A 26,340-nucleotide genomic window follows, 5' to 3' on the forward strand; every position below is an offset into this window, starting at 1 on the left:
ATATATATATATATATATATATATATATATATTTTATACATACAGTAAAGGACTTATGTACTCAGTAGGATATATATTTCCTTTAATAAAGATATATATTATAATACAGTTATATATAGGGTGTCCCACGCAATTGAAACAGTCTGAACCTTCTAAAAGATTGAAAATAGAAAAAAATGTTATAAATCAAAATTGAATGGTATCAGGCAATGTATAATATGAAAATAATTTTATGTATTTGTGTGCATTGGTGCGTAAGAAAAATACAATTGTACATTTTTTTTTTAATGGAGACCTATATTTTTGTCTTCACCATCTGATTTTTTTATGTTCTATGTTTTCAGACTTAGTTTTTTATGCTTTACATAAAAATGTTAACTTACGTTTTAAACTTATATGATAGGAAGTTATCGTAATTAAAATTTTCTGAGTTATTTAGATTTATCGCCAACTTCACGGTAATATGACGAGGTAATATCACGTGTAATAAATACTTATTAATTAAAATTTTAATCTTACATTAATATTAATAATTAGTTCTTGTTTACCGAAATAATTTAGAGAACTTTTTGCTGCGATAACTTCCTAATATATGTTAACACTTTTATGTATATTAATACTTTTAAGTAGAGCATAAAAATCTGCATCAACCTAATCTCAAAAATATAGATTTCTATTAAAATAAAAGTACAGTTATATTTTTTTTGATGCACCGATACACAAAAGTATACAAAATTATTTGCATATTATACATTTTCTAATACCATTTTACTTGAACTTGTAACATTTGTTTTCTATTTTCAATCGTTTAGGAGATACAGTCTATTCCAATTACGTGGATATATATATATATATATATATATATATATATATAAAGTTAGAAATTTATTTATTAATATAAAAATATATATATATACATAATATATAACTAAAGTAAAAATATATTACTTTCATATTTCAAATAATATTTGTGTTCGTAGCCTTGATACCAAATTACAACTTTTATAAACAAAATATGATATATATATATATATATATATATATACACGTACTTATTTAAAAGTAATACTAGCACGAATATGTTAAATTAATTATTTATAAAAATCTCTTATAAATATTTGGAATGAATCCTACCTCAATTATTAGCAGGAAAATAATCGATCGAAGGGAACGACGAAAAAATATTGAAAATATAGATATTATCGCGGTTTTCTCATATTTATAAAACCATCACAACAATAAAAATAACAGAGACGTCGTACTCCTGTTTGACCATCGACTGGACTGTTCCATGGTCTGCCGAGCGAAGAGCTAATATTTTTCTTATTTTCTCCCCGCATAGCTACCAGACGGAAGTCAAGAAACTAGGTCTAGCTTGCAAGAGAACGCAATCGGTTTCATGGAGAATGCGTAACAGTGGGATCTTTGAGAAAGAAAAAGAAGCAAAATACAAGAAGAAAAAAAACAAACATAAAGAAAGAAAAGGAAAATAACGCTTGACTTTAAAGTTGAAAAAAATTATACGCTTTGCTTGATCAACTCCTTTTAAAATTAACGCAATATACTCGTAGATTACGTTTTTATGCTGATAATAGAATTATTATTTTACAAAAGAAATATTACAATTATCATTTATGATCGTTTTAAATTAAAGATTATCACGTATTTAATACGTTCGTTGTAATAACAGAATTAATTTCTAATGACAGCATGAGGTATTCTACTTATTGCAATATATCTAGTTAACAGTTTTGGTTCTAACGTTTGGTTAAGTTCTCGATGTTTCTTTTTTTTTTTAATATTTACATAAAATAACATCGGTATACGGTATTGATTTCATGACGTATCAAAAATAAAATTAATTCTATCAACGTTTTTACAGGAAGTATTTACGAAAGTATATGTATATGTTTTTTTCTTTTTTTTTTTTCAAAAGAAAGGAACACTGTATCCATCATTTGGTTTTTTATGTCAGTATTGTTCTTTTACTTGTTTATAACTTCCTTTGGTATTTCTCTCTCTCTCTCTCTCTCTCTCTCTCTCTCTCTCTCTCTCTCTCTCTCTCTCTCTCTCTCTCTCTCTCTCTCTCTCTCTCTCTCTCTCTCTCTCTCTCTCTCTCTTTCTGTATTAGGACAACTAACAAATTATAAAACTTAGTTATACAATAACTATTCGCTAAGAATACTTTTAACTAAAAAAAATAATATAGTTAACTTCATAAATGATCTCCTATGAAGTCTCCGAAGATTATATAAAAGGTAAGTAAATCATTCTTCAAATTATTCTTTCCTCAACTAAAATCAATCAGCGAATACGGATGAAACGTATAGCAGTATTTACGGTAAGCAAGAAACTAGATAATTTATAAATTAACAAGTAATCGATCACAAAGTCTGAGGCACTACGAAAGGCACTAAATGAATCACAGTTTATCGATATTATTCCATTTCTTATCGTCGTATTTTCATTTGATACGATCGATAGAAAGAAATAATCGAATCCAGTGCATTCCATATTTTATTTCCTGTAATAATAATGTTCATCGTTTCCTGGTCCGCTCATGGTTTCCCAACCATGATAAGCTTGTCTGTGAGCATAAGGAAGATCATTGTGAACGTGTACGTGGATCGGTTGAGGCGACCAGGAATGCGGTACGTGTTGTTGATTCCAAACAGAATAGAACTTGGCAAGGAAGCTACTCAACTTCAGTACCAATAGAATAATTCCTAGTAAAGAAAAATAAATCAATAATAAAGTTATATTTTTCCCGATCGATGATTGATAAAAGGAAGAAAGTTTTAAGTAGGGCACGATTTGACCGTAAAGTCACGTAACTTAAAAACGTTATCATTGATCATAAAAATTTCAATCGATGTCTCCTTATTACGTATGCGTCTTACAACATTCGAAAGAGATACCGTTACTTTTTATTTTTTTTTCCCTTTCTTTTTTTCTTTCTTCCCATAGAATTCCATAGGATTTTTTCTTTCACCATCGACCTTACCGATTAAAAGACCCTTCAGAGAAATCACAGTGAGCACCGTCAAGAGAGTCATCATTGCTCCCATTTTGTACATGATCGGCATCAACATAAATTGTATCCTCTTGACGCCGAAAGTACGGCCTGTACTTTCGACCCCTTTTCCTGCAAAATTTATGAGTACCGTTTTAATGAGAGCTCTTTTACGAAAGGATGTCAGAGAGGTATGTGAGAATATGGAGATTTTTTTATAAATCATGAACATGAAATAACAGTGATTTTAGTTACCTGTCAACACGTGCTCATTCACATTATATATCATATACCTACATGAATAATAAATGGAATTAGATTCTAACGCGGGAATAATATTTTACTTTAATATCGACATTAAAAAGTATTACGTCAACTTTCATAAACGCGGATTATATACATATATATGTATGTATGTATGTATATTTACACACACACACACACACACTCGCACAAACATATATATATATATATATATATATATATATACATATGTAGAATTACCTTCGGTCACGTTTCCATCGAATATCTCGTCGAAAAACTGATCGATCAAAGGTTTCTTGGAAACTGCCGTTAATCCGTTGCTTCTTCCTTCTTCGACTTTGCCAATCGCATGATAAAAATCTGATCGTTCCTCGGATATCACTTTTTTTGAAAATGACGCCAGTAGGAGAAAGAACATCAACGTCCAACCAATCCCCTTCATGTTTAGATCACTAACCGTCACGTGATACGTTCTCTAATCATAAACTCCGATTTTTTTTAAACGATCGATCTTAGCCGTTTATTTCTAAAATGTTGCACACGTATTTAAATTTAACAGGAAGAACGTGTTAATCGGTCTCGCACGAGGAGCCTTATGATTCGGACGAACGAAGGCGAAGTCGTTAGAACTGAAAATGGTAAGCGCTTGGAGGAACGCGCTTGCGCTCTGCGCACCATTCGTCGTCCCCATCCTCGACACTTTCCTTGTTCCGACGTTTTGGGACACATGGAAAGTGATTTATGAGATATAGCGAGCTCTCGATGTTGTTCATTACATTTAAAAAAAGAAGAAAAAAGTCATCAATTATTAAATATATATATATATATATATATATATATATATATAAAAGATATAAGAATTAATCGTTTAATATATATAAGAATGTTTATATATATAAAAATTAATTATATTTAAGTTTAATTATAATTAAATTTAATTAAGTAAACAATTAGCTAGCTATTAATTAATAAGTTGATAAATTTTATACTTTTATCATTTTTGTAGTATTAAACAATTTTAGCAATATATAATATATCGGAAATTTGTAACGAAGCTAATGTAACTTTTATAACTTCTCTATATATAATAATTATAAGGAATACCGGTCGTATAGATAGAATATAATATATATATATAAGAGGAAGAGGATGATCTTCTAATGAAAAAGTTGTTAATAAGAAACGATCTATTCGTTTAATTTTTCTTCTCTTTCTTGTATAACAGCTGCTTGATGCCTAGATGTAGCCATGTTCGATACTTCTTGAGTGCCGTATAAAACGATCGTTACTAAAGGTAATGACCTTCTAATAGTGAACCGTTCAGAATACGAGATAAGGAATGAGCTAAGATCGAAGTTACATGCCGTTTAATCACTTTTTATTTTTGTTATTTTTTATTCATAATAAATTCACATTTGTAAGTTGAAACGATTTTATATTTTATTTTTTCTTTTTTTTTCTTCTAGAATAAACGATAATTCTTTTTAAGTTTCTCGAGAAAATATTTTTCTCGAGAAAAGGATTTCTTTAGGTGAATGCAAAGATCACTTTCACAAATGTGACGACCAATGAGATTTTTTTTTTCTTTCCTTCTTTCTTTCTTCCTTCCAATACAGTTATCGAGGAAGAAAAAGTAGTCCATATATTTTGGAGGTCTTTCGAACGATGTAGCGGGGAACTTTGTCCCACTTTCTACGTCACTGTCACGGTCACTGTCCGACGATCATTCGCGTACGACCGTCACCTTGAGCGCGATTGTTTAACCATGAAGACGAGTCTCTTCTATTCCATTGTGATAGTTCGAAAAGAATCATGAAAATGACAATATTCAATTAAAATATAAATAGACCATTGAAACTTAAATTTAATATTAAATTTAATATTAAAAGTAAATGATATTTTACTTTTCTCTCTCCTTCTTTCCTCCTTGATTTTATCAATCCGTATAATCGCATCATTTGTTCATGATTTTTATATACAAATATACTATACAAAAAATAAATGTCGAATTAATGTAATTGCCAATCGTTTACTAATTCGTATCATTTAACATTCATTAACTAATATAAATATCATTATTAAGAAGTTAGAGAACAAAGTTGCACTGATCAATAAATAATAAAAATCAACATTTAAGAAAAATGTCAATATCCATTCTACTTACGTGTAATCGATAAAAAATCTGATACATATATAAATCTTATCATCGATATCGAGAATGAGATTTGTTACATTACGAATGAAACGATAACAACATAAAAAAAAATCTTATATCCATCATTAGATCTAAATAAAATTTCTTATTAATAATTGTACACTTCGTTTTTTTTTTTTTTAAATATACAATTTTCTCCAAATACAATACTAAAATACAGTTCCTTTCGTTATCTTATCAAAATTCTTCTAATCATTATCACAGAATAGTACACGGACGATGTAATAGGCATTGTGAACGTAGCTTAAAACGTGCGGACAGTCAGTAGATAAAGAAAGAAAGGCAATACAGGTTTACTGTAGCATCTTTACGTTGAGAATCCAGTACGGAAAGAGAGAAGAGGAAGGGGGAAAGAAGTAAGAGGGTAGAGAGCAGCCATCTTAGAAAATAAGGATCACTGCAAAAATGCATTGCGTTCTCCTCTTCCCTCCATCGTTGTACCTTCACCGACGAGTACTTCGACTCTCGATTCCTTCAAGGACTAAAAATTCAACCCCTTGCACCGAGAACGAAGAAGCTGTTTTAAACATGAACCTGAAACCCGCACCGGACTTTATTCGAAGAGAACTGTCGGCCAATGAAACTTCTTCCTTTTTCTTCATTTCTCTCTTTTTCTTTGCTTTTTCTCTTCTTTTTTGTCCTTTTTTTTTCACTTAAGATTCGAATTCGCTAATTATAGAGTAGTTTCTTTCTTTTCTTTTCTTTTTCTTTTTTTTTTTTTGCAAAACATTATGATTACTGCGAACTTTTCGCATATATATGCAAATAAAAAAGAAAAAGGAACAAAGAAGAATGTATCCGTGATTACGAAGACTTTAGCGTTTATTTTGATGGAGAAATATTCTAGGACGAGATAATTTCTACGTACATACACGGAACTCGAGGGAAGATGAATATTAGATAAAAACATCCTGACGAGCAACATAGTATATTATTTTCTAGGGTAATATGTGTTTAATTGCTTTTGATTTAACAAAAAAAAAGAAAAAAGGAAGAATAAAAGACCATTTCGAACATGCTTGATTACGGTCTGTAATTGTACAATGTCTGTTTCTTACATCAATATATACGTGTGTGTGTGTGTGTATTCATTTATTATGAATAACCTTCTTTATAATACCGATGATTAATGAGAAATATCAGAAAAGCATGATCATAAATAAATGTCATAAAGAAATAATGAAAGTAGACGTTAGATGCTGAAACGTAAAAACGCGAAGAAAAGAAAATAAAGGAATATAAATTTTGTAAAAGTTTTTACTTTGTAAGCATAAAAGATTCCGCGGCCGTTTCATCGATAGTACGTTCAATTCAGGGCCGTTAAACCATGAACTTGCTTCTCCTCGAAGTCTCCAAGGATGCACATAGAGAAGAATCGCAAAAATGGAAATGCCAGGTTGCTGTTGGTAGGGCTAGATGCATGCGTACACGCTCGTGTACCTTCGTGTTCCGCATTGGAAGACGATGGTATGTGTATCACCATACGTGTGGCATGGCTGACCATAGACCGGCTCCGAGAAGTGGCCGAGACATTCGCCTCTCGACCGCGACCATGAGAGCACTCAACTCTCAACGCCTACGGCCAAGAACGAGCATCATCCGTAGTTTAGCACGGAGCTACTATTTTCTTTTCTTCATCCTAATCTTTTTCCTCCTTCACGGTGTTTCCTCGCGGAGTGTATCCTACGATGATATTGACAAGCACGAGAAGATTACTTTGGAACCGTCAGCGCAGAAGATCGATCAGGTAAGACTAAACGAAACGAGTCGAGAGAAACTTTCAGGATCGATCGATTGGCACGAACAGGAGAAGAAATTGATCGAGGATGAAGTCAAAAAAACTGAAAGGAACATCGAGAGGGATGAGACTTCTATCGCGAAAAAGAGACGACGGAACGATTTAACGTTGCCTGTTAAGAGTGTAGTCCAAGAAACAGAAGCGAGTTTTATCGATAATGCCGAAGGTGATGTCACGAAGAACGAAGGCATTCGTAGATTTGATGCTGAAGTAGAATCGGTGGACGAGATCGAGCTACCGAACGATGAATCTTCAAAGGTCAATGCAGATCGGAATAGCGGACTGGCCAAGGGTGAACGCTCGCAGAAAAAGGCTATCAAGGTTGACGATGTCAAGAACAACGGCGATATTATTCTAGATGTTCCGGTAGAAGTAGAAACGTCAAATCAAAGCGACGAGGTTGCCAAGGTAGAGGCTGACAATACTTTAGCGATAAAGGAAGACGTACGTAACAATCTTCGAAGTTTGATCACCAACGAGGAAAATGTTTCGAAAATCGATGGAGATAAAGAATCGAATCCAAGAACAATAACCGATTCGATTGAATCGAAAAGAGAACAGAGATATTTGGAGGAAGCTCGAGGTAAGTTCAAGCACAAAAGCTCAACCGTTTATTTGAGTGCCGAGGAAGGTTCTGAAACTCCCGATAGCGAAGAGAAATCGATCGTTGATAGCCAAATTAAAAAATTGATATCCATTCGCGACGATGCATTAGGCTTGGTAAACGATAACGTAAAAAATAAGAAAAACGTTGACGAAGTTAAGATTCTTAATCAAGTAAAATTGCTTGGAATCGACGATGTGATCGTAACCGAGGAGAACATTGACGAAGTTAGAAATCAACGCAGTAACTTATCTGATGTCAAATATCAAAATGACATCCGGGCCTCTTCTTCCTCCTTAAATAATATCGATAATCGTCTTCAAAGATTGAAGAATCAGGCGGTATTGCTTCAAGAACAAATAAAAAATAATACCTTCGTTCAATATTTAAAAGAACATGCGATCGACGTACTTCCAGAAATTCCGAAATTTAATGAAAATCAATTGTTGGAAACGCTGAGGAATATCGTCTCCTCGAAAAAATCGACGAACTTGAACGAATCCTATTCCAGTCAATTGAACGTGACAGATTTGACCGAGAATCAGATTAATATAATCAAATGCGCAGAACAATTGGTCGAAGTAAAGCAAAGACAATCTTTCGTTAGCAACATGTACGAGTGTATTAGGGGACTCAGCGTATGGAATTGCATGAGGATCTTTGTATGGCCGATCATAGTCGATAACATTCCAGAATCGGTCAATCAAGCATTTGCTGCTAATATACCTATAGAAATAAATTTGATCGATCTGTTTCAAGGTAATCGAGGAAAGGTCGATAGATCTTCTTCCAACGTCCATCAAAAAAGATTATTAACACCGGAATCCGTAGTATTGTCGATGTTAAAACAAGCGTTAGAATCGCGTCTCGAGATAGACAAACCACCATACTTGATCGATTCGAAGAATAAAACTTTTCAGAAGTTACTCACACCTGGACAATTAGAGATCCTTCAATTAGGTGAAAAACTCTTACCTCTAGAATTACGTCGCGAGTATACTGACAAAATGTTCTCCTGCGTGCGAAGATTCGAATATCTCAGCTGTTTAAGATACTTCGCTTGGCCCATGATGAAACAATATTTCCCAACTCTACCAGCTTTTCCAGATTATCAAACTTGGTATCCAAGTATTACCATAATTCCTGAATATCCGATCGTTCCGTTTCCTGGTTTCTCCGACGAGGTCGGAGAACTTCCTGAGGTCGTCGATTCCGATGCCACCAGAATGAGGAAGCCTACACCGGAAACAGTGATCATACACGTTTTGCGGAATACTCTAAAGGATTATCAAAGAGTAGAATCAACACCGTCTCTCTTTGAGGAACCAACGAACTTCTACACGACCGTAATTCCTCCGGATCAATTAATAACCTTACAAATGGCCGAACAATTTATTCCGCTCTCTCATCGACCAGAATTCGTTCAAAAAACTGTTCGATGTATACAAGAATATAATTATTTAACTTGTATGAAATATTCGACTTGGCCCACCGTTAAACAATTCATTCCAAATCTTCCTGATTTCTCTTCTTTCTTCCCAGACATACAGATTCCCAGTTTGTCTGATTTTTTCGCATCTTTTCCAAGTATTTCACCAACTTTTTCGGGTCTTTTTGGATTTATACCAAGTGTACCAAGTGTACCAAGTGTACCAAGTGTACCAAGTGTACCAAGTATACCAAGTATACCAAGTATACCAGGTATACCAAGTATACCTACACAAACGATACCTATGTCATCACAAATTCCACAAACGATACCAACTCAAGTGTCTACTTCTAACATATTGTATAGAAAAACTGATGATCTTCGTTTGAATTTGGAATCTAAAATCATCGAAACGCTGGAACAAGTTCGAAACTCTTTAAGAAACGTAAACGAGATTCCTTCGCAAACCGTTTCTGGAAACGTGATAATTTTAACGACTCTGACGGAAAAACAATTCGAAATTTTAAAATTGGCTGAAAATATTCTTCCGCCGACAGCTCGTGCCACATTTCTCGCAAAAGTTTTGACGTGTCTTCAAGATAGAAATGATTTTATAAATTGTACGCAATACATAATTTGGCCATCGATAGCGTATTATTCACCAAATTTGCCAGAATTTTCGCAAATAGAAACGCAAATCTCGCCAGATGAGTCCTCGTTTTTAAACAGTCTAACGGAGAACAAACAAATTTTGCAGAACTCGACGAAATATATTCAAGAAGATATTTTAGGAAAGTCTACCGGAAAGATAATGTCTAGAACGTCTGCTCAAACTGAACCTGTTTTGAAGACAACTTCTCAACAAAGTAATGTTCCTGTAATTAGTATAACTGGTACAAGATTCGTGCCAATATATACGGAACATCCTGAGTCCGTCATACTCAACATCTTAAAAAAGATTCAACAATCGTCTCCGAACGTTGTTAACGCATCATCGAACGAAACTCTGAAAACGCAACTTTTTTACGATTTATTAAACGTTCAACAACAATTAATCGTTAGAATTACAGAGAATTTGATTCCTGAATCAACCAGATCTGAGTTCGTAGATCACATGATCAAATGCGTTAGCGAACATAATTTTATACTTTGCTCAAGAGACATTCTCTGGCCTACGTTGATTGATTACTTCCCAGGAGTTCCAAGTTTCCCAAATTTTGGTATATTTTCGAACGTGCCGAATAATGGAAATTCTATTTCTCCAGTTTCGTCTCACAATCTAACGGAGAATAGTTCGAGTGCGGAGGCTTCTCATCTTTCAGAGACAAATGTTAAAACCGGACAACATGGAGACGCAACAGTGACAATAACAGATACAAGATTTGTTCCGATCTTCACCGAACATCCCGAAGCTATAATTTTGAATATCTTGGAAACAGTAAAGATCTCTACTCCTAATTTACCACGCATCGATTCTCCCACGAGAAAGGAAGATTTATTACATTATTTCACGGACAGACAATATCAAATAATTCAAACAGCAGAGTGTCTTTTGCCCGAATCCGAACGTGTTGCTTTCATTGAGAAAATAACCACTTGCATTCGAAGAAATACGTTCTTAGAATGCACCAAAGATATCACATGGCCAACGGTTCATCAGTTTTTCCCCAGATTACCAAATTTCCCTGAATTTGGGTTTTCGCAAAATATAGCTAGAACGAAGTTACCTTCGTCATTAAATATAAGTATTTCAGATCTCGAATCGGAAGAGAATAGGGCAGATCTTGTTAACGAGCAAACTTCACTGGAACACTTTCAGAAGAAAATAGAAATCATTTTGGAAGAAGCATTAAATAAAGATTCGAGACCACGACTTGAACATTCCTACTTGGACACCAATAATCCAATAATACAAACTGTATTAACGAAACAACAAAGCAACATTATCAGACTTATGGAACGAGCATTACCAGATCCTGTAAGACCAACATACGTTATGAAAATGTTAGAGTGTATGCGTACTAATAATTTTATAGCCTGCAGTCAACACGTTAGCTGGCCTACCTTGCAAGCCTATCTCCCATCTTTACCAAATTTTCCTCAATTTGGCGACTACTTTTCTCAACTGCCTGGCATCAGTCAAGTACCAGGCATATCAGGAATTCCTCAACTACCCGGTACCTTACCATTGGCTGAAATACCTAACTTACCTCAACTTCCACCCAATATCCCTTCTCTTCCAGGTGGTATTCCACAGCTACCAGGTTTAATCCCTCAACTACCAGAAGGAACGAACCAGTTTCTCAATCTACCGCAATTAGGAAATATACCGGTAGCTATTAGGACGATTGAATATCCGAAAGAGGTATTAGCTGATGTACAACAGTCATCGGACATAACACTCGACTCAGAAAAAACAAGGCAGTCATTGGTATCATCGTCGACACCGTCAGTAGGTGAATCTATTTTACTAATTAAACGAGCAATACTTTTTCATTCCTATTCAAACTATCGATCTTTGACTTCCTTTTATTTGCAGATGATCAAAGCATAATTCCTGGATATCCCGGTCAACCATCTGAAACCCTCTTAGATATCTCTTCGGAAAAAGTCGATTTGTCTGATAAGGAACAAGTGGAATCCGAGTTGCCGATTAAAGAAGTTAGAAAACGAAGGAGCGTTGTGGATCTTTTCAAATCTTATCCACAAACGGTAGAAATCGAAAGGAAACATTTGGACGAATCCGAATCAACATTTCCAAACATCGACGAGTCCGAATTTTTGCAATTACTGATCCAAATCTCGAGATTAAAGAATCTGACAGACGATCGATATTCGAGCAGTGAAAAAAAATATTTCGTAGACACTTTGAATACTACTATAAGGGATTCCTTGACCGCCGATCAATACGAAATTCTTAAGAAAGTAGAAGACTTGAACGCAGCTACGTCGAAACGAAGTTTCCTGTCGAAAGTCGTTCAATGTATTACCGGTTTGAGTTTCATCAGGTGTATGGGTATATTCGTGTGGCCAATTATATCTAACAATTTACCATCTCTACCGTCTTTACCAAGTTTCAATCCACTCGGAAGGTCGATAGAGACAGAGGTTGAACAATTCTTTGGAATGTCCTCGTTCGAATTCGAGAAAGAATTATTAGCCAGGAAGGAATCGATCGAGAACTTTTTGTTAGAATCTTATAAAAAATTAGCTCAAGATAAGTTCCAAACCAATTGGGGTTTCCTAAAAATCAGGGGCTACGGTAACGGCGAAGTTGGTATAAGTTTCGCAGGTTTTCGCGAAGGTCGGGGTACAAAAATAAAGGACAATAAGAATTTACCTAGCATTCTTACGATCATCAGTGATATCATGGAAGAAGTTTTAGATCAGAGACCAGACTCGGATAAGAATAAGAAGGATAAAGATAAAAGGGACAGGAGTTTAAATGATAATTTCCAGGACATAGATTATCAGTTTTTAAAGTATAACGATGAGGATGATAAGGAAACGAAAGATCGATCGATAAACGATGATGAGATCATTAGCATGTTCCTCGATAAAATAAAATCGAATATTTCGGACAGTACAGAAGGTGGTTCGAAAAATTATCTTAGTTTGGAAGATGCTTACGGTGCTTTCGAAGTTCTCTTTGGTACTCGTTTGAATCGTAAGTTCATGAACAAACTCGAATCCTTTAAAATGAACGATCTAAGATCGTTGAAGAAAAAAACTACTGATGAATTTGACAAAACCATAGACATCGTACCACTCGACTCGGAAACGAATAATTCGGAATATTTGAGGGTTATTCCGTTGGACGCTAGATTAAATTACGATTTGGAAAAAGAATCGGACGATCAAACTTCGAGGAATAGACAAGATCGCACGAAGAACACGTTGAGATCGTTCGTGAATGAATATTCGGATTCTTACTTACAGGAGACAAAAGTAGAGAGATCTGAAAGTAATCGATTGAACGAATCTGATATCGAGAATAGTATAAAACAGGACGATAAAGTTTTGGAGAAAGATATCCGTACGAAACTGACGCTCCAGTTGCCCCATCTCAACGAGGATATTGTCCCTAAAAAGATCACCAATAAGATCATGGAATTGGGTCGAAGCATGAAAATGAAAATGATGCAGATGTTGCCTGGAATAGGTTTTGTCGTTTCTTTTTTGATACAAACGGCGCTTGCTCACGCACGTGCAGCTGCCACTATGGCCGGGATGCTCAGCAATATGGCTCTAGGTTCGGCCATGTTTGCAATGATTCGTCAAGCATTCTTTGGACCGAGCACTCATCCTAAAATAAAATACGTCTATGACAACGATAAGACAGAACCGGGTGTAATTTGGCCACCTAAAGGATATTACGCGCCTTATTACGGCTAAAAATAATAAGTAATTGTCTGCGTTGTTTTAGATGTAATTACGTACGGTTACATTACCGTCCCTTTTCGTTGGGTTAGCTTTAATAACGTTTAATTTTAACGCATATCGTTTAATTACGTTCTATCGACGCTCGAAAAGCATCAATCGCTTTTAACGGACTTCGTTATTACGTAGGTATTTTTCAATACTCATCGTCGTTTCGCAAAAAAAATTCTCGTTTAACGTTACGTAGGGTAGTTTAACGATATATCATATATATATATATATATATATATACATATAAATATATACACATACATACATACGTATATTCGATAAAAAAAAGAAAAGAAAAAGGGTTCGTATCTCGTATCTTGACAAATTGGCGTTTATCGTAAGGGTCAATGCGATTTTTTAGGTATGAGGCAAATAATATTTATTTTTCCTGGGGTCTCACGGTGATGGGTGACGCATTATCATTTATCTTCTTTATAATTTTCATATAATCAAATTACTCGTCATTTAATTCCTTTAATACTTTAATTTTAATATGATTTATAGTTTTACGCAATAGGATAGATGTGAAAAATGACCGATGGGTCGTTATTTCGTAGAGATTAAGACTGTCAATGATAATCTTTGATTATGAGTTATGAACGAATAAAATATACATATTATTCTCGTTGTGTATTATTTCTTTAAGTGTTTTTATTAAAAAAAAAAAAAAAGGAAAAGAAAAGAAAAAAAAAGGAAGAATTAATAAACTGTTTATGAATAATACAATAATTTGATTTTAAGCTGCAGCAAGTGGCACGACCGTGGGTATATTGTCCTCGATCGATTCTACTTTGTTATAATCTGTTAATTCATCGGAATAAGGTAATTCGTTGATATAGTACCTATAAAAAAAAAGAAAGAAAGAAAGAAAGAAAGAAAAAACACATTAAAGAGAAGATAATGAAACGTAAAATTACAAATTCTGCTTACCATTCCTGAGCGTGTTCGCAGTCGTTTACAATGTCGCTGCAAACTCGTTGTCTTTGATCGAAGACCGTATTATTCGGACAAATCATTGGAAAGCCTTTTCCATCTTCGTCGCAAGCGTGAAAAATCCGACAATCGTAGTCGACATCAGCGTAAAGACCAATCGGTTTGTTCTCGCAAGAAAATTGAAAAGTCAAATTGCTGAAGAGATTTAGATCGATCGATTGATCCGAGAGATCTTCGTAGGTTTCTAAACGATTGCGTTCCTTCAACAAATGGAAAAGAAAAAACTTTAGAAATTAAAATAAAGTAAAAAGACAAAAAAAAAAGACAAAAGAAAAAGAAAATGAAAATTGATTAAATTGGAAAAGAGATTGCTTACGACATGTCCAAAAGTTGGTAAACCCATTGTTGTACCTAAAAAAACTGCACAAAAACGATAAGTTTCGATAAATATCTATTTATATAATTTCATTATTACTTACAACATGTAATATTCAGTATTAAAAGACCACCCTTGGCCATATTTAAAAGCGAATCGAACAAAATTGTCACAATGTTATCGCCTCCGACAGATTTCTTTAGAGTTTTGGACTCGTCGAATCTAAATCGGTGAGAACGGACACTCGATCGAAGCACTGATGCTTCTCGGTTGGCAATGCAGCTGACTTCTATACGAACAGATAACCAGACAACACACGTTCCTTCGTAGTTACTTAAGACACTTAACGAATTCATTGATTTTAACGAGCATGTAATCTCTAAAATGATCCACGTATCTCGCGTTACCGTACGAGTAATCATATTTAATAACATCCTGTCTTCGTTTATGTTCAAGGACTTTTAAAAAATTCAAAAATTGAATACCGGACCTAGTACGCTTATCTCCACTTTATTTTTCTCTAAGTACAATAAGTTTTTGTAATATATAAACAATGCATTTCATTTATCTATCAGCAACGAAATACTCTGCTGCGATTTAACAGATGTCGCTGTTAAGCAAGAAGATTCAGAAAGTTGAGTTAATGATAGAATATATAGGAATGACTTTCACTCTGACTTAATTAACGTAGCTCGACTTTCTTTTTCCTCTAACTCGCATACACCTCCTACATTTTCCAAAATATTATTCCTATTGAAATTTATATTATTAAAATTTACGTCCCAAAGAGAATTCTAATAAAAGAGAAAGAGAGAGAGAGAGAGAGAGAGATCGAAAAAGAAAAAGTACTAAAAACTAATTGGATACGTTGATCTCATTTTTCAAAGTCACATTATAAAAATCGATGAAGAAAGAAAAAAAAAACCAAAAGACTAAAAAAAAAAAGAGGAAGAAGAAAACTCTTCGAGCGAACTCGAACGTGAATAAAAAGTCTATCGTTGTAGAGAGACATAAGGGCGCATGTCCACGAAAGGACAGTAAGTATCAAGAGTCGATGAGGGACGCCTCGCTTCTCTAAGCCTGCCTTTCTCTTTAGCGTCGAGCAGTGGCTCAGTTTTCACGGCAACTTCATCCAGGAACCATACACAGAATGTCTTGAAGAAACGCGAGTTGAAACGTAACGTGCGTATAGTGACTCGTACATTTTTGTCTTTCCTCTTCTCTCTCTTTCTATCTTCTATATATATATACATACATATGTACGTACGTATGTATGTACACATACACGTACATACATATGTTCATCGTCCGTATGCGAAAAGGAAGATAAATAAAAAAAAAAAAAAAGAAAAAAGAAAACAAAGAGAAAAGAAACACATGTGACACGTGATTTCGAAATATTACATCCCTTATGTGCACAGTGTCAACGCAAACTAGTTTAATAAAGTTCGTGAATTCAGTTTAATCGTCGACAGTGCAATGCAATCCAATCGATTAAAGGAAATTTTTGTTTGACAGAGAAAAAAGAAAGAGAAAGGAAGAAAAAGAGACAGAGAGGGAGAGAGAGAGAGAGAGAGAGAGAAAGAGAGTAAGGCAATGGGCTTGGCAACGTCATGGTGAATTCATTCGAATTAGATCGATCGTTTACGCGTGACTTTCACAGAAAACATACTCGTCGGGGTCGTTGCATTTGACAGGTAGTACACACGTGCTCTTGAGATAAGCGATCGTTCCACGTGCCTTTAAAGCGCTTCATCCGTTCAGTTCACCACGCTGTCTAACCGGTGACACCGATGCGTGGATAAAACATGTACCTACTTACCTTCTTACTTTTCATTATCGTCTTTCAAATCTGCTTGATCATTTTCTTGAAAATTTTCTTGAAAATTTTGTCCTTTAAATTTAAACAAACAACATAAAAAAAAAGAAAAAGAAATTAATTAATATCCGATGTACATTTAAAGGAGAAAGATATTTCTCCTTGTTACCTTGAAATCGATACTACGTCCGTTAGACGGGGAAAAAGTATTTTTATCGAACGACGACCGGCAAGGACGACTGGTGAAATGAAAATATCCTTGGGATTAATTCCGTTAACTTCTCTAATGAAAATAAGAGAAGCTTAGAACGATCTTTCTTTCTTTCTTTCTTTCTTTCTTTCTTTCTTTCTCTTTTTTTCTCTTCTCTTCTTTTCTCATTTTTTCTTTCTGCTTTTTTTCCTCGGAATATTTTTTCGACGATGATTTCGACGGAAATATATCGTTTATGTAAGAATCTATTCTTTCGTTTCTTTTTTTTTTTTCTCATCCAACATGACAACGATGATAAAGGTAATAATATCGGTGATTAGAAATCGTAGGAAAGTAGAACGTGGCGTAGGATTTTTCTCGTTATAATCGTCTTTAGGTTTCTTGAACATCGAAAGTAGGAAGCCGTGAATTCCCACGATCCATCGAGCTAATTTTGAATCGTCATTTTCTCGATTTCATTCTTAAACATACTTTCTCACCGTCAAGATCGATTACGAGTATATTTTCTCTCCGCTAAATAGGTGCTTCGAGCTGTCTGAATTTGGTTCTGTTTGCGAACTGCCACGGAACGCATTTACTTACAGTAACAAGATACGCGTGAAAACTTACGGATCCCGTTTTCATTACGTCAATAACACCTATTAGTTTGTCATTTCTTTTCTTTTTTCTTTTTTTTTTTTTTTTTTCTATAGCAGACACGAAGTTATCGCGGAACGGGTCCGATCCGGTCCATTGCTTGTTTTCAACGAGGACCAAGCGAGGTCGGTTCAAACAAGTGAAAGGATATCTGTTATTCCAGCAGATGTTATTTAATATTTAAGTTTATTTTAAACTTGAATGGTAACGCAAAAATAGAATTTGATGCTGTATTTAATCCAAATTTTTGGACTTTTTATAAATAATTTAAATTACAACTTTAATTCATTCATATCACGAGACGATATAAAATACAAATTAATATCGCCGGAAAGCAATAAAATCGATTTATTCGTTATAAAAAGCATTTGAAAGATATTCGAAAAATGTTATTTTATCAATTATGTATATCAGCTAATTAGTTTTTATTATTCTACTCATCACAATGATTATAGTATCCGTAGTTACGCATACTACGTTGTGAGAGTAGCACTTACTAACCGTAAAACTAGATCACCGTGCCTTTCTTTTCGCCTTCTTACACGGTTATTTACTGGATGCACAATAAAGTATGTTGTTGCGTTTACCAGGTCAGTGATTCCTTCGATTACTTTAATTATACGTTACTATTGTTATTCATCAAAACAACGCCGTGTCCTATTATTAGTACGATGTTATTCTGTTCCTAATGATTCGACCGTTTGACCGTTCGAGCGAGCTTACATTTTCTTTTTTCAATGTTAACTATTTCAACTGGTTCGATACTGAACTCGTATTTCTTGATATTTTCATAAAAATTTCTATAACCTTGAAGAGAAGAGAAAAAAAGACAGAGAGAGAGAGAGAGAGAGAAGAAACAGGACGATAAATTTAGAAAGAACGATCTTCGCTCGTGCATTGTAAAAGAAAAAAATATATTCTCTCTAATCGTCGCAAGCCCACGCACTTTTCTCGTGGCATCTATCCTTATCTCAATCTCAAACGTATTTACGTATATATCTACATACGTACTACTTTGCTAACGGTTCATTTTCTATGGAAATTTACGCGCGGTTACGCAGCTGGCTCATCTCGCTTAGTATTTACAGTTATATAGAAAGAAAAAGAAAGAGAACGCCGATGAAATAATTTGATTTGACGCAAACAACAACACTCGAAAGAGTATTTCGTTTGAACCTTGACCGAAACTCGCTCGAACATTACGAGTTTTAATCTTTTCACAATCGTGTCAAATATTTCATCCTTTCGTCTCGTGCGAAAGATTTCAAATCTAATTGTAAGCTCTTCTTCTTCCTTCTCACATTTAACAAAGTCCATCTTATCGCGATAAACATGATATCTTTTATTTTTCTTTTCTTTTCTTTTCTTTTCTTTTTTTTTCATTTGTTTCTTCTCGCAAAGATTATGATCGATCTCTCACGCGTACCTTATAATTTCTAAGATCGGAATCACGAGTATGATGAAGATAGATAATCTAAAAATAATCATCTATTTTCCATTGCGTTCGAGGACGTTGATCTCTCAATCGTTATTCTCTCTTATTTCTCCTTTTTTTTTTTTATTTTAAATGTCATATAGTAATATATGTAGATCTTTCTACCTACTTATTTATAAGAATTAATTAACTCCGTAAGTTAAGAAGAACGAGCAAAAGTTACTTTCGCGCCCACAATATTCACATCTTTTATTAAAGATGGATACAGAAATAGTGAATTAATATCGCTTAGGAATGTCGTTGGAAGCGAAAAAGAAAGAAACAAAAAAAGGGAGAGAAAAAGAAAAGTGGAAAATAAGAGACACTTCGAGGACATTTTTAGGCTACCATCGGATAGATCACCGGATTAGTCATCTCTCGTTCGTGTGGGATGATAGTATGGAGAATCTGAATATATGATTTCTTTTGTGAGTCATGACGTAAGAATCAATTTTAAACATTGAAAGTCCCCGAATGGAAAACTTCAATCGTAGTCGTTTATGTTTACGAGGATTTTTTTAAAGAATATTTTACACAATTTCTATCGGCTTTCGTTTCAACGAGGTTAAAATTTCCCAGAGCTTGACGAAATCGCATGACGAACGGCAACTATTAATTAAACGTTAAATACACATAATTATAATAATTCTGAATAATTTGTATAACGAAGATAAATCATTATAGAAATGTTGCTGGTCCCTTTGGTACTGGGCTTGGCCCTGCCCATCATGGGCGAATATATTCCACCTGGGCCAAGATTTACGTGTCCTAAGATACCTACTGATATTTATCCTTGTACTTGTGTTCGTGGAAGCGATAGAGGACTTTACATTCATTGCGAAAATACAAATTTAGCCAGCTTGAGCTTGGCTTTTGCTAAATTAGGGAACGAGGGTATGCCTATCGAAGAATTGATCTTATATAAATGCAATATCGGTGAGAATCACTCTTGTGATATTCAGGATCTTTTGATTCCCATAATTTATTGTTATAATCGAATTCGTTTAATTTTAGGACGTTTCTATGGACCGGCTCTTTATCCATTGGACATTAGAGTTTTAAAATTTATTGACACGCCATTGAGATTAATCGAGGAACACAGTTTTCTTGGAGTGAACAGAACTCTTCAGGAACTTTATTTGATAAACAGTCGTCTTGAAAAATTTCCAAAGGAAGCATTACAAATTCTAGGAAATCTTAGTCTTTTGAGTATAGCTGGACATCGTATAGTTATTTTACCAGGGAACAGTTTCGCCGAGAGTGCAGCAGCCGCGAAATTAGAAAAATTAGAAATCAGTAAAGGTAAGTGATATCGTGATTTGAACGATTTACGATCGTTCGATCTTTAATATCGATTATATTGTAGGTATTATGTCTTCGTTACCAGTCGAAGCGTTACAACCTTTGAAAAAGATGAAAACATTGGATCTTCATGATAACAAAATCAAAGATTTAAAAAGAAATCAATTTAAGGGACTCAGAGATACTGAGTTCCTCGATTTGTCTCATAATCTTATTGATAAATTGGATGGCTCTCATCTTGCTGATCTTACCAAATTAGGATGGTGTAACTTTTCTCACAATGCAATCTCAGACTTAAAGAGGTATGTACGTCAAGTTTCGAAGATGAAGTCAAATATAAAATTTGTTACTACCTATCAGCCATCTTTCTTTCTCTTTTTTTCTTTTTCCTGTTCTTTTCTTTCAGAGGTACTTTTGCGAGAAATTCCGTCTTGAAGGTTCTTAATTTGAGTCACAATAAGATCAGGAAACTTGACTCAAATACGTTCCGTGGCATGCGTTTTCTAAGACGTTTGTTTTTAAGTAACAATCAAATTAATGAAGTTGGCCGAGGTACTTTTAGTTCGATCACAAGAATCGGTACCATTGACTTATCACGGAATTTCATCAAGAAAATTGATTATCAAATGTTCCATCAGTTACAATTTGCCGAGGTACGTATTTATATACACACACACGCGTGCACAGTTATTATATATATATATATACACACGCACATATATATAATATATTGTAATAAAAATTAATATTTACTACATATAATATATAATAAAATAAATATATAATATATATATACATATATTAATAATTTTTATTAATATATATTATACCGTTATTAATATATATATATATATATATATATATATATATATATATTGTGTCACGAGCGTGCGATAACATGGTAATGTATATGATTATGCAACGCGGTTTTGCTATCAAAACTCGTCGTAGGTTTCTCTCATATATCGGAGCAACTAGTATATTGTCTCCACCTGCGTCTTCGACCACTTTCACTTTTTGATGTATACTAGAGATTGCTATCGGTTGCTCTTTAATTATTATTGCACAAAAAACGCATATGAATGTGAGTCATACTTAAACGAATATCGTAATAAAGGAAATGCAAGAGAGCTCGGCTTGGATATAGAATTATAGGATAAGTTTCTTTTTCCCTTTTCTTTCTTCTTTTTTTTTTAATACCTTTTCATTTTACAACATTTTTCATAGCTCATAGATGTCTCCGAGAATTTCGTGACGAACGTGGAGAAATTAGCATTCAAGGATCTTTTCCTGGCGAAAGTGAATTTATCGCACAATGAAATTGCTACAATAGAGCCTGGAGCATTTGAGAACTGCGCCAATATTACTTCGCTCGATCTTAGTCACAACAAACTTGAGAATATTTCGAAATATTCCTTCGACAGTTCAACGTACGCCACCGAACTGCAACTCAGCTACAATCTGTTCACTTCGTTGGGTCAGGTAAATAGAATTACTTGATTTGTGGGATAGACTGATTCCGTGAGAGAACGAGAGAAAGAAGGAGAGAGGAAGGGAAAGAGATTAATCGACTGTCAAGAAGAAAATAGATAAATATATCTATAATATGAGAATCCTTCAACAAGTTAAATACGAATTTTATTTTCAAACGAACGTTCAAATCTTTCGAAATTGGACTATTACGAGAACAACTAGTGTATTAGAATATTGTTGAAAATCAAACAATATGAATTGTCGTAACATATGGAAATAAGAACTAACGTTATATATAAGATTATTTGACATATGGTGTTTCAGCAGGATAGTACAGTCACCTTGCATATGTACAATTCGTTAGAATTATTACGGTAAGAAAATGAACGTTATGATAATGGGTAACACGCGAAATGATTGCAGGTACCATTGCACAACATGACTGGACTAAAAGTACTCAATGCATCTCACAACTTGATACATTCGGTTCCACGTCAAACGTTTCCGAAGCTTTACGAACTTCATACGATTGACCTGTCTTACAATAATCTATCGGACATACACAATGGCGTCTTTCAAACGCTCTTCAGTTTACGATATTTAAATTTCTCTCATAATTCCTTGGAGAAGATAAAACCGTCGACGTTCGGTCCATTGCCAACATTACTCGAATTGGATATGAGCTACAATCAACTCAACGACGTAGCACGTGGTAGTCTAACCAGATTAGCCAGTTGCAGGTAGCTACCTTTTTTTTTCTTTTCTTTTCTTTTTTTCTTTTTTTTCTTTTTTTTTTCTATACTCAAAATTCATCAAACTTTCCACAGAGAATATCTTGCAAGGTTAATGCGTATGAATTTTTAGAAGCATAACCGTGAAGAGCAATCGACTGAGCAAGATATTCCAATTGCCAAATCCGTTGGGTCACTTGGACTTTTCAGAAAATTTGCTCGAAGAAATACCAACGATGGAGATATGGCCTACGATGAACGCTCTCCTTTCGTTGGATCTTTCGAAGAATCGACTAGGCGATAATCTTCGGCATGGGAGCTTCGAAAACCTGTTAACCTTGAGGACCTTGAACCTGCAAGCGAATAATATATCCGTACCACCGTGGGAAGCCTTGAGTACTTTAAGCAGTTTGCAATATCTCTACTTACAGGTCAGTCGTGTTTGAACTTTTAAAGTGATTTGAATATTTCTTGGTAATAATAAGAAAATATATAATAATTACGATTATTCGAATTTAATGAAATTCGAGGAATATTAATATTTCCTAAATCGTAACAGCTTAAAGAGGCATCTAAACATTTGTCAACATATATATATGTTGACAATATTTTTTATTAAATACAAATATTTTTTACAGGACAATCACTTGACACAACTCGGCAAAGCAGCATTCGGCCGTTTACCAATTGTATTCGAATTGAATCTCGCTAATAATCAGATTCATAATATAAATAATCGTGCTTTCGAAGGTCTTCTTCAATTATTAACTTTAAATTTGACAAACAATAATATCAGTTACATACCGAACGGAGCGTTCCAAGGATTGGTTTCTTTAAGAACGCTCGATCTATCCTATAACAAATTAGAAAGGTTGGATAATAAAACTCACGGATTGTTAGACGATTGCCTGTCATTAGAACGGCTCAATCTCAGTCATAACAAAATCTCTTTCATCACGAGAAAAATGTTACCCAATGATCCTTGGATTCCATACAAATTAAAAGAAGTGGATCTCTCGTACAACACAATGCCTGTAGTAACGTTCGAATTAACAATCGGTGGAAAAAAGCTTCAATATTTAAATCTTAGTCATAACAATATCAATGAGATCCGTCGTTGTAAGTAATCGTCTCAAGTAAATCAATTTGAAATAAATATTAATTGTTAAAACAAATATCAATTTAAAATAAGTCAATTTATATTTATACAATTTCATTTTATTCAATTTCAGATGTAATCGGCAATCTCACAGCTTTGCACTCGTTGGATTTATCTTATAACGACATCGATGATATCTCAGAACCAAACGTTTTCGAACCACCAAATAATCTAAGTTACTTGTATCTAAGCCATAATCACCTGACATATTTACCATTATATAAAATTCTACCAATGCGAAACTTGATGCTTTTGGATTTGGAAATGAATAAAATCGGTGTCTTCGACGAGAGTTTCATGAAGATTATTCAAAATGGCACGAGAATTCGTTATTTCGGTAAATTTAATCATATATACAATTTGATATTACATATCTATTAACACAAAAAATAAAGCAGATCTATAATACTATCTATAATACAAATACTTGTCTACAATACTGTCAAATCTATAATAGAAATTTATAATACTGTTATTCGTAATATTTATAGGAAATTTGTTGCATTGCGATTGTCACGTTCGACCTCTGAAAAGATGGTTGAACACATTCAGCGAAATGCCTACGGAATGGTCGAATGTGACATGCAAAAGTCCCAGTTACGTTTCTGAAAAGCTTCTTTCTGAAATCACGGAAGATCTGATGGGATGTAATACGGAAGAGATATACGAGAACGAACAATTGGATATCACGCCCGATGTCAAGTATCGAAACATCGAGTAGTACGTAGAAAATTTTTTTAAAAATTATCTTGATTTCAAAATTAGAATAATTAGTTTTCTTTTAATTGGCATCGTAGTATACGATAAAAATCATAAAAGTAAAAAAAAAAAGATAAAAAGATTTTTCACATTGATGTTTTAGTGACAAAGAGGATAAAAGTTGGAAAGCCACGTGGTACGTGACATCGCGAGAAGACATTGGTGACTTTTATGTAGTAGTAAGAGAATCGGGAAGTAGCAAGTCAACGATCGAAAAGGACCTCGTTTACAATGCTAGGTCTTATAAGATTCAGGATTTACCTGTATCGAGGAACAAGTACGAGCTCTGCGTACTGGCAAGAGATTCCGAAGGAAACGTGAAACATTTCCGAGAGTCGCAGTGTCAGATTCTGAACGAACAAACTTACAGTAGAACGGCACATCTAAGAAGCAGTTTCTATCTAATCGCGATCGTTCCATTTTTTCTTATACTCCTTTGAAACTCGTTTGAAGATAAATTTTTTCGATATTCAAATTAAAAGAAATTATTTGAGAAACAAATATTACGTTCTTACGTATTACATATATACGTATTTACATATGTAACGTTCTTAACAAACATTAGAAATTTAGTTACATTACAGGAGATGTTTCTTGATCGATGTAATCTAGAACGTAGTTAATTCCATAACTTAAGTCAAACACATACACATTCGCATACATATGTATTTTATTGATTACATGTGAATAGTTATTGTCGAAGGGCAGAATTGTATATATGAAGGATCGTGTACGAATCGAAGGACGTTGAACGTCGGCTATTTATTTTTGTAAAATATATTATTTCAATCAAATGATTATACTATCTGGTACGCTTGTTGTTAGACACTAAGAGAACATCCTTAGCCGAAGTAGAAAAGGTTCAAAGGCACCGATTGAACGACTCAATCGTATCGAACGCTATAGATCTTGCTCTCTCTCTCTCTCTCTCTCTCTCTCTCTCTCTCTCTCTCTTTCTCTCTTTCGTTCTCGCTTCGTTCGCTCCTATGATAAAGAAAAAAAAAGAAGAGAAATAAAAACAAAATTACAAGGAGAGCTAGTAATTCACGTGGGTACATTAAAACGCTGCTATGCTCGGAAGATTGATGTCAATAATTTATAATTGTTAGGAAGAGAGTAGAGGCTGGGTGAATTAACGGACAATCGGTCTTAATAACTCGCGGTAGGAGAAGAACGAAGGGAAGAGGACGGAGTCCACAATTAAATCCCACGAAATCTAATTCGCAAAGCGTTTTCAACGATAGCGTTAAACGATTTTAGTAATAATAATAACAATAATAATAATATTAATAACAACAATATAATAATAATAATGGTGTTGATGATGATGATGATGATGATGATGATGATGATGATGATGATGATGGTGGTGGTGGTGGTGGTGATGATGATGATGATAATAATAATAATAATAACTATAACAATAATAATAATAATAATAATAATAATAATAATAATATTAATAATAACAAAAATAATATAACAACGAACGAAGAAACGAGTTGAAAAAATTCTCAAGGAAGTAAGGACGCTTGCGCTCGCTCGTTTCCATGTAGTAAAAGATCATTTCATTCTTCTCCGAGTTTATAATTAGCATCCTGCTACTCGGTCGAGAGTTGCTCACGTGGAGTAAGAAGGGAAAACCCTTTAATGAGAAAGCGAGTCGGGAGCTCTATGAAACTAAACAAAGATTAAAATCGATGTTAGAATACA

At 34.1% G+C, this 26,340-nt stretch overlaps 4 protein-coding genes across 8 annotated transcripts; 2 read left to right on the plus strand and 2 right to left on the minus strand.

The window, feature by feature from the left end:
* Nucleotides 1-2,095: 2,095 nt before the first annotated feature.
* On the minus strand, nt 2,096-3,719 carry LOC122632332 (protein apnoia). Its single transcript, XM_043819017.1, has 3 exons — nt 3,518-3,719; nt 3,005-3,145; nt 2,096-2,726 (listed from the first exon to the last, which is right to left on the minus strand). The coding sequence occupies exons 1-3, from the start codon at nt 3,717-3,719 to the stop codon at nt 2,518-2,520; spliced, it is 552 nt and encodes a 183-aa protein (XP_043674952.1). The 3' UTR covers nt 2,096-2,517.
* A 3,265-nt stretch (nt 3,720-6,984) lies between these two features.
* Nucleotides 6,985-13,938, plus strand: LOC122632337. Its single transcript, XM_043819026.1, has 3 exons — nt 6,985-11,587; nt 11,710-11,775; nt 11,863-13,938. Exons 1-3 carry the CDS (start codon nt 6,985-6,987, stop codon nt 13,716-13,718), a joined length of 6,525 nt encoding a protein of 2,174 aa, XP_043674961.1. The 3' UTR covers nt 13,719-13,938.
* Nucleotides 13,939-14,453: 515 nt separating this feature from the next.
* LOC122632262 lies at nt 14,454-15,336 on the minus strand. 2 transcript variants are annotated; one of them, XM_043818873.1, is made up of 4 exons: nt 15,167-15,336; nt 15,064-15,107; nt 14,685-14,947; nt 14,454-14,596 (listed from the first exon to the last, which is right to left on the minus strand). In XM_043818873.1, exons 1-4 carry the CDS (start codon nt 15,204-15,206, stop codon nt 14,491-14,493), a joined length of 453 nt encoding a protein of 150 aa, XP_043674808.1. In that variant the 5' UTR covers nt 15,207-15,336; the 3' UTR covers nt 14,454-14,490. The 2 variants fall into 2 exon arrangements, with proteins under 2 accessions (XP_043674808.1, XP_043674809.1); XM_043818874.1 differs by having other exon boundaries at nt 15,197-15,327.
* An 817-nt stretch (nt 15,337-16,153) lies between these two features.
* LOC122632259 (protein artichoke) lies at nt 16,154-25,427 on the plus strand. Of its 4 annotated transcripts, none has more exons than XM_043818867.1 (12): nt 16,154-16,245; nt 19,888-20,139; nt 20,218-20,505; nt 20,570-20,807; nt 20,912-21,158; nt 21,733-21,987; nt 22,402-22,718; nt 22,843-23,140; nt 23,348-23,828; nt 23,942-24,205; nt 24,360-24,588; nt 24,731-25,427. In XM_043818867.1, exons 2-12 carry the CDS (start codon nt 19,890-19,892, stop codon nt 25,065-25,067), a joined length of 3,204 nt encoding a protein of 1,067 aa, XP_043674802.1. In that variant the 5' UTR covers nt 16,154-16,245; nt 19,888-19,889; the 3' UTR covers nt 25,068-25,427. The 4 variants fall into 4 exon arrangements, with proteins under 4 accessions (XP_043674802.1, XP_043674804.1, XP_043674801.1 ...); XM_043818869.1 differs by lacking the exon at nt 16,154-16,245 and adding an exon at nt 16,637-16,760; XM_043818866.1 differs by lacking the exon at nt 16,154-16,245 and adding an exon at nt 18,607-19,808.
* Nucleotides 25,428-26,340: the final 913 nt, after the last annotated feature.

Source organism: Vespula pensylvanica, chromosome 10, assembly GCF_014466175.1.
Source record: "Vespula pensylvanica isolate Volc-1 chromosome 10, ASM1446617v1, whole genome shotgun sequence".
Lineage (NCBI taxonomy): Eukaryota > Metazoa > Arthropoda > Insecta > Hymenoptera > Vespidae > Vespula > Vespula pensylvanica.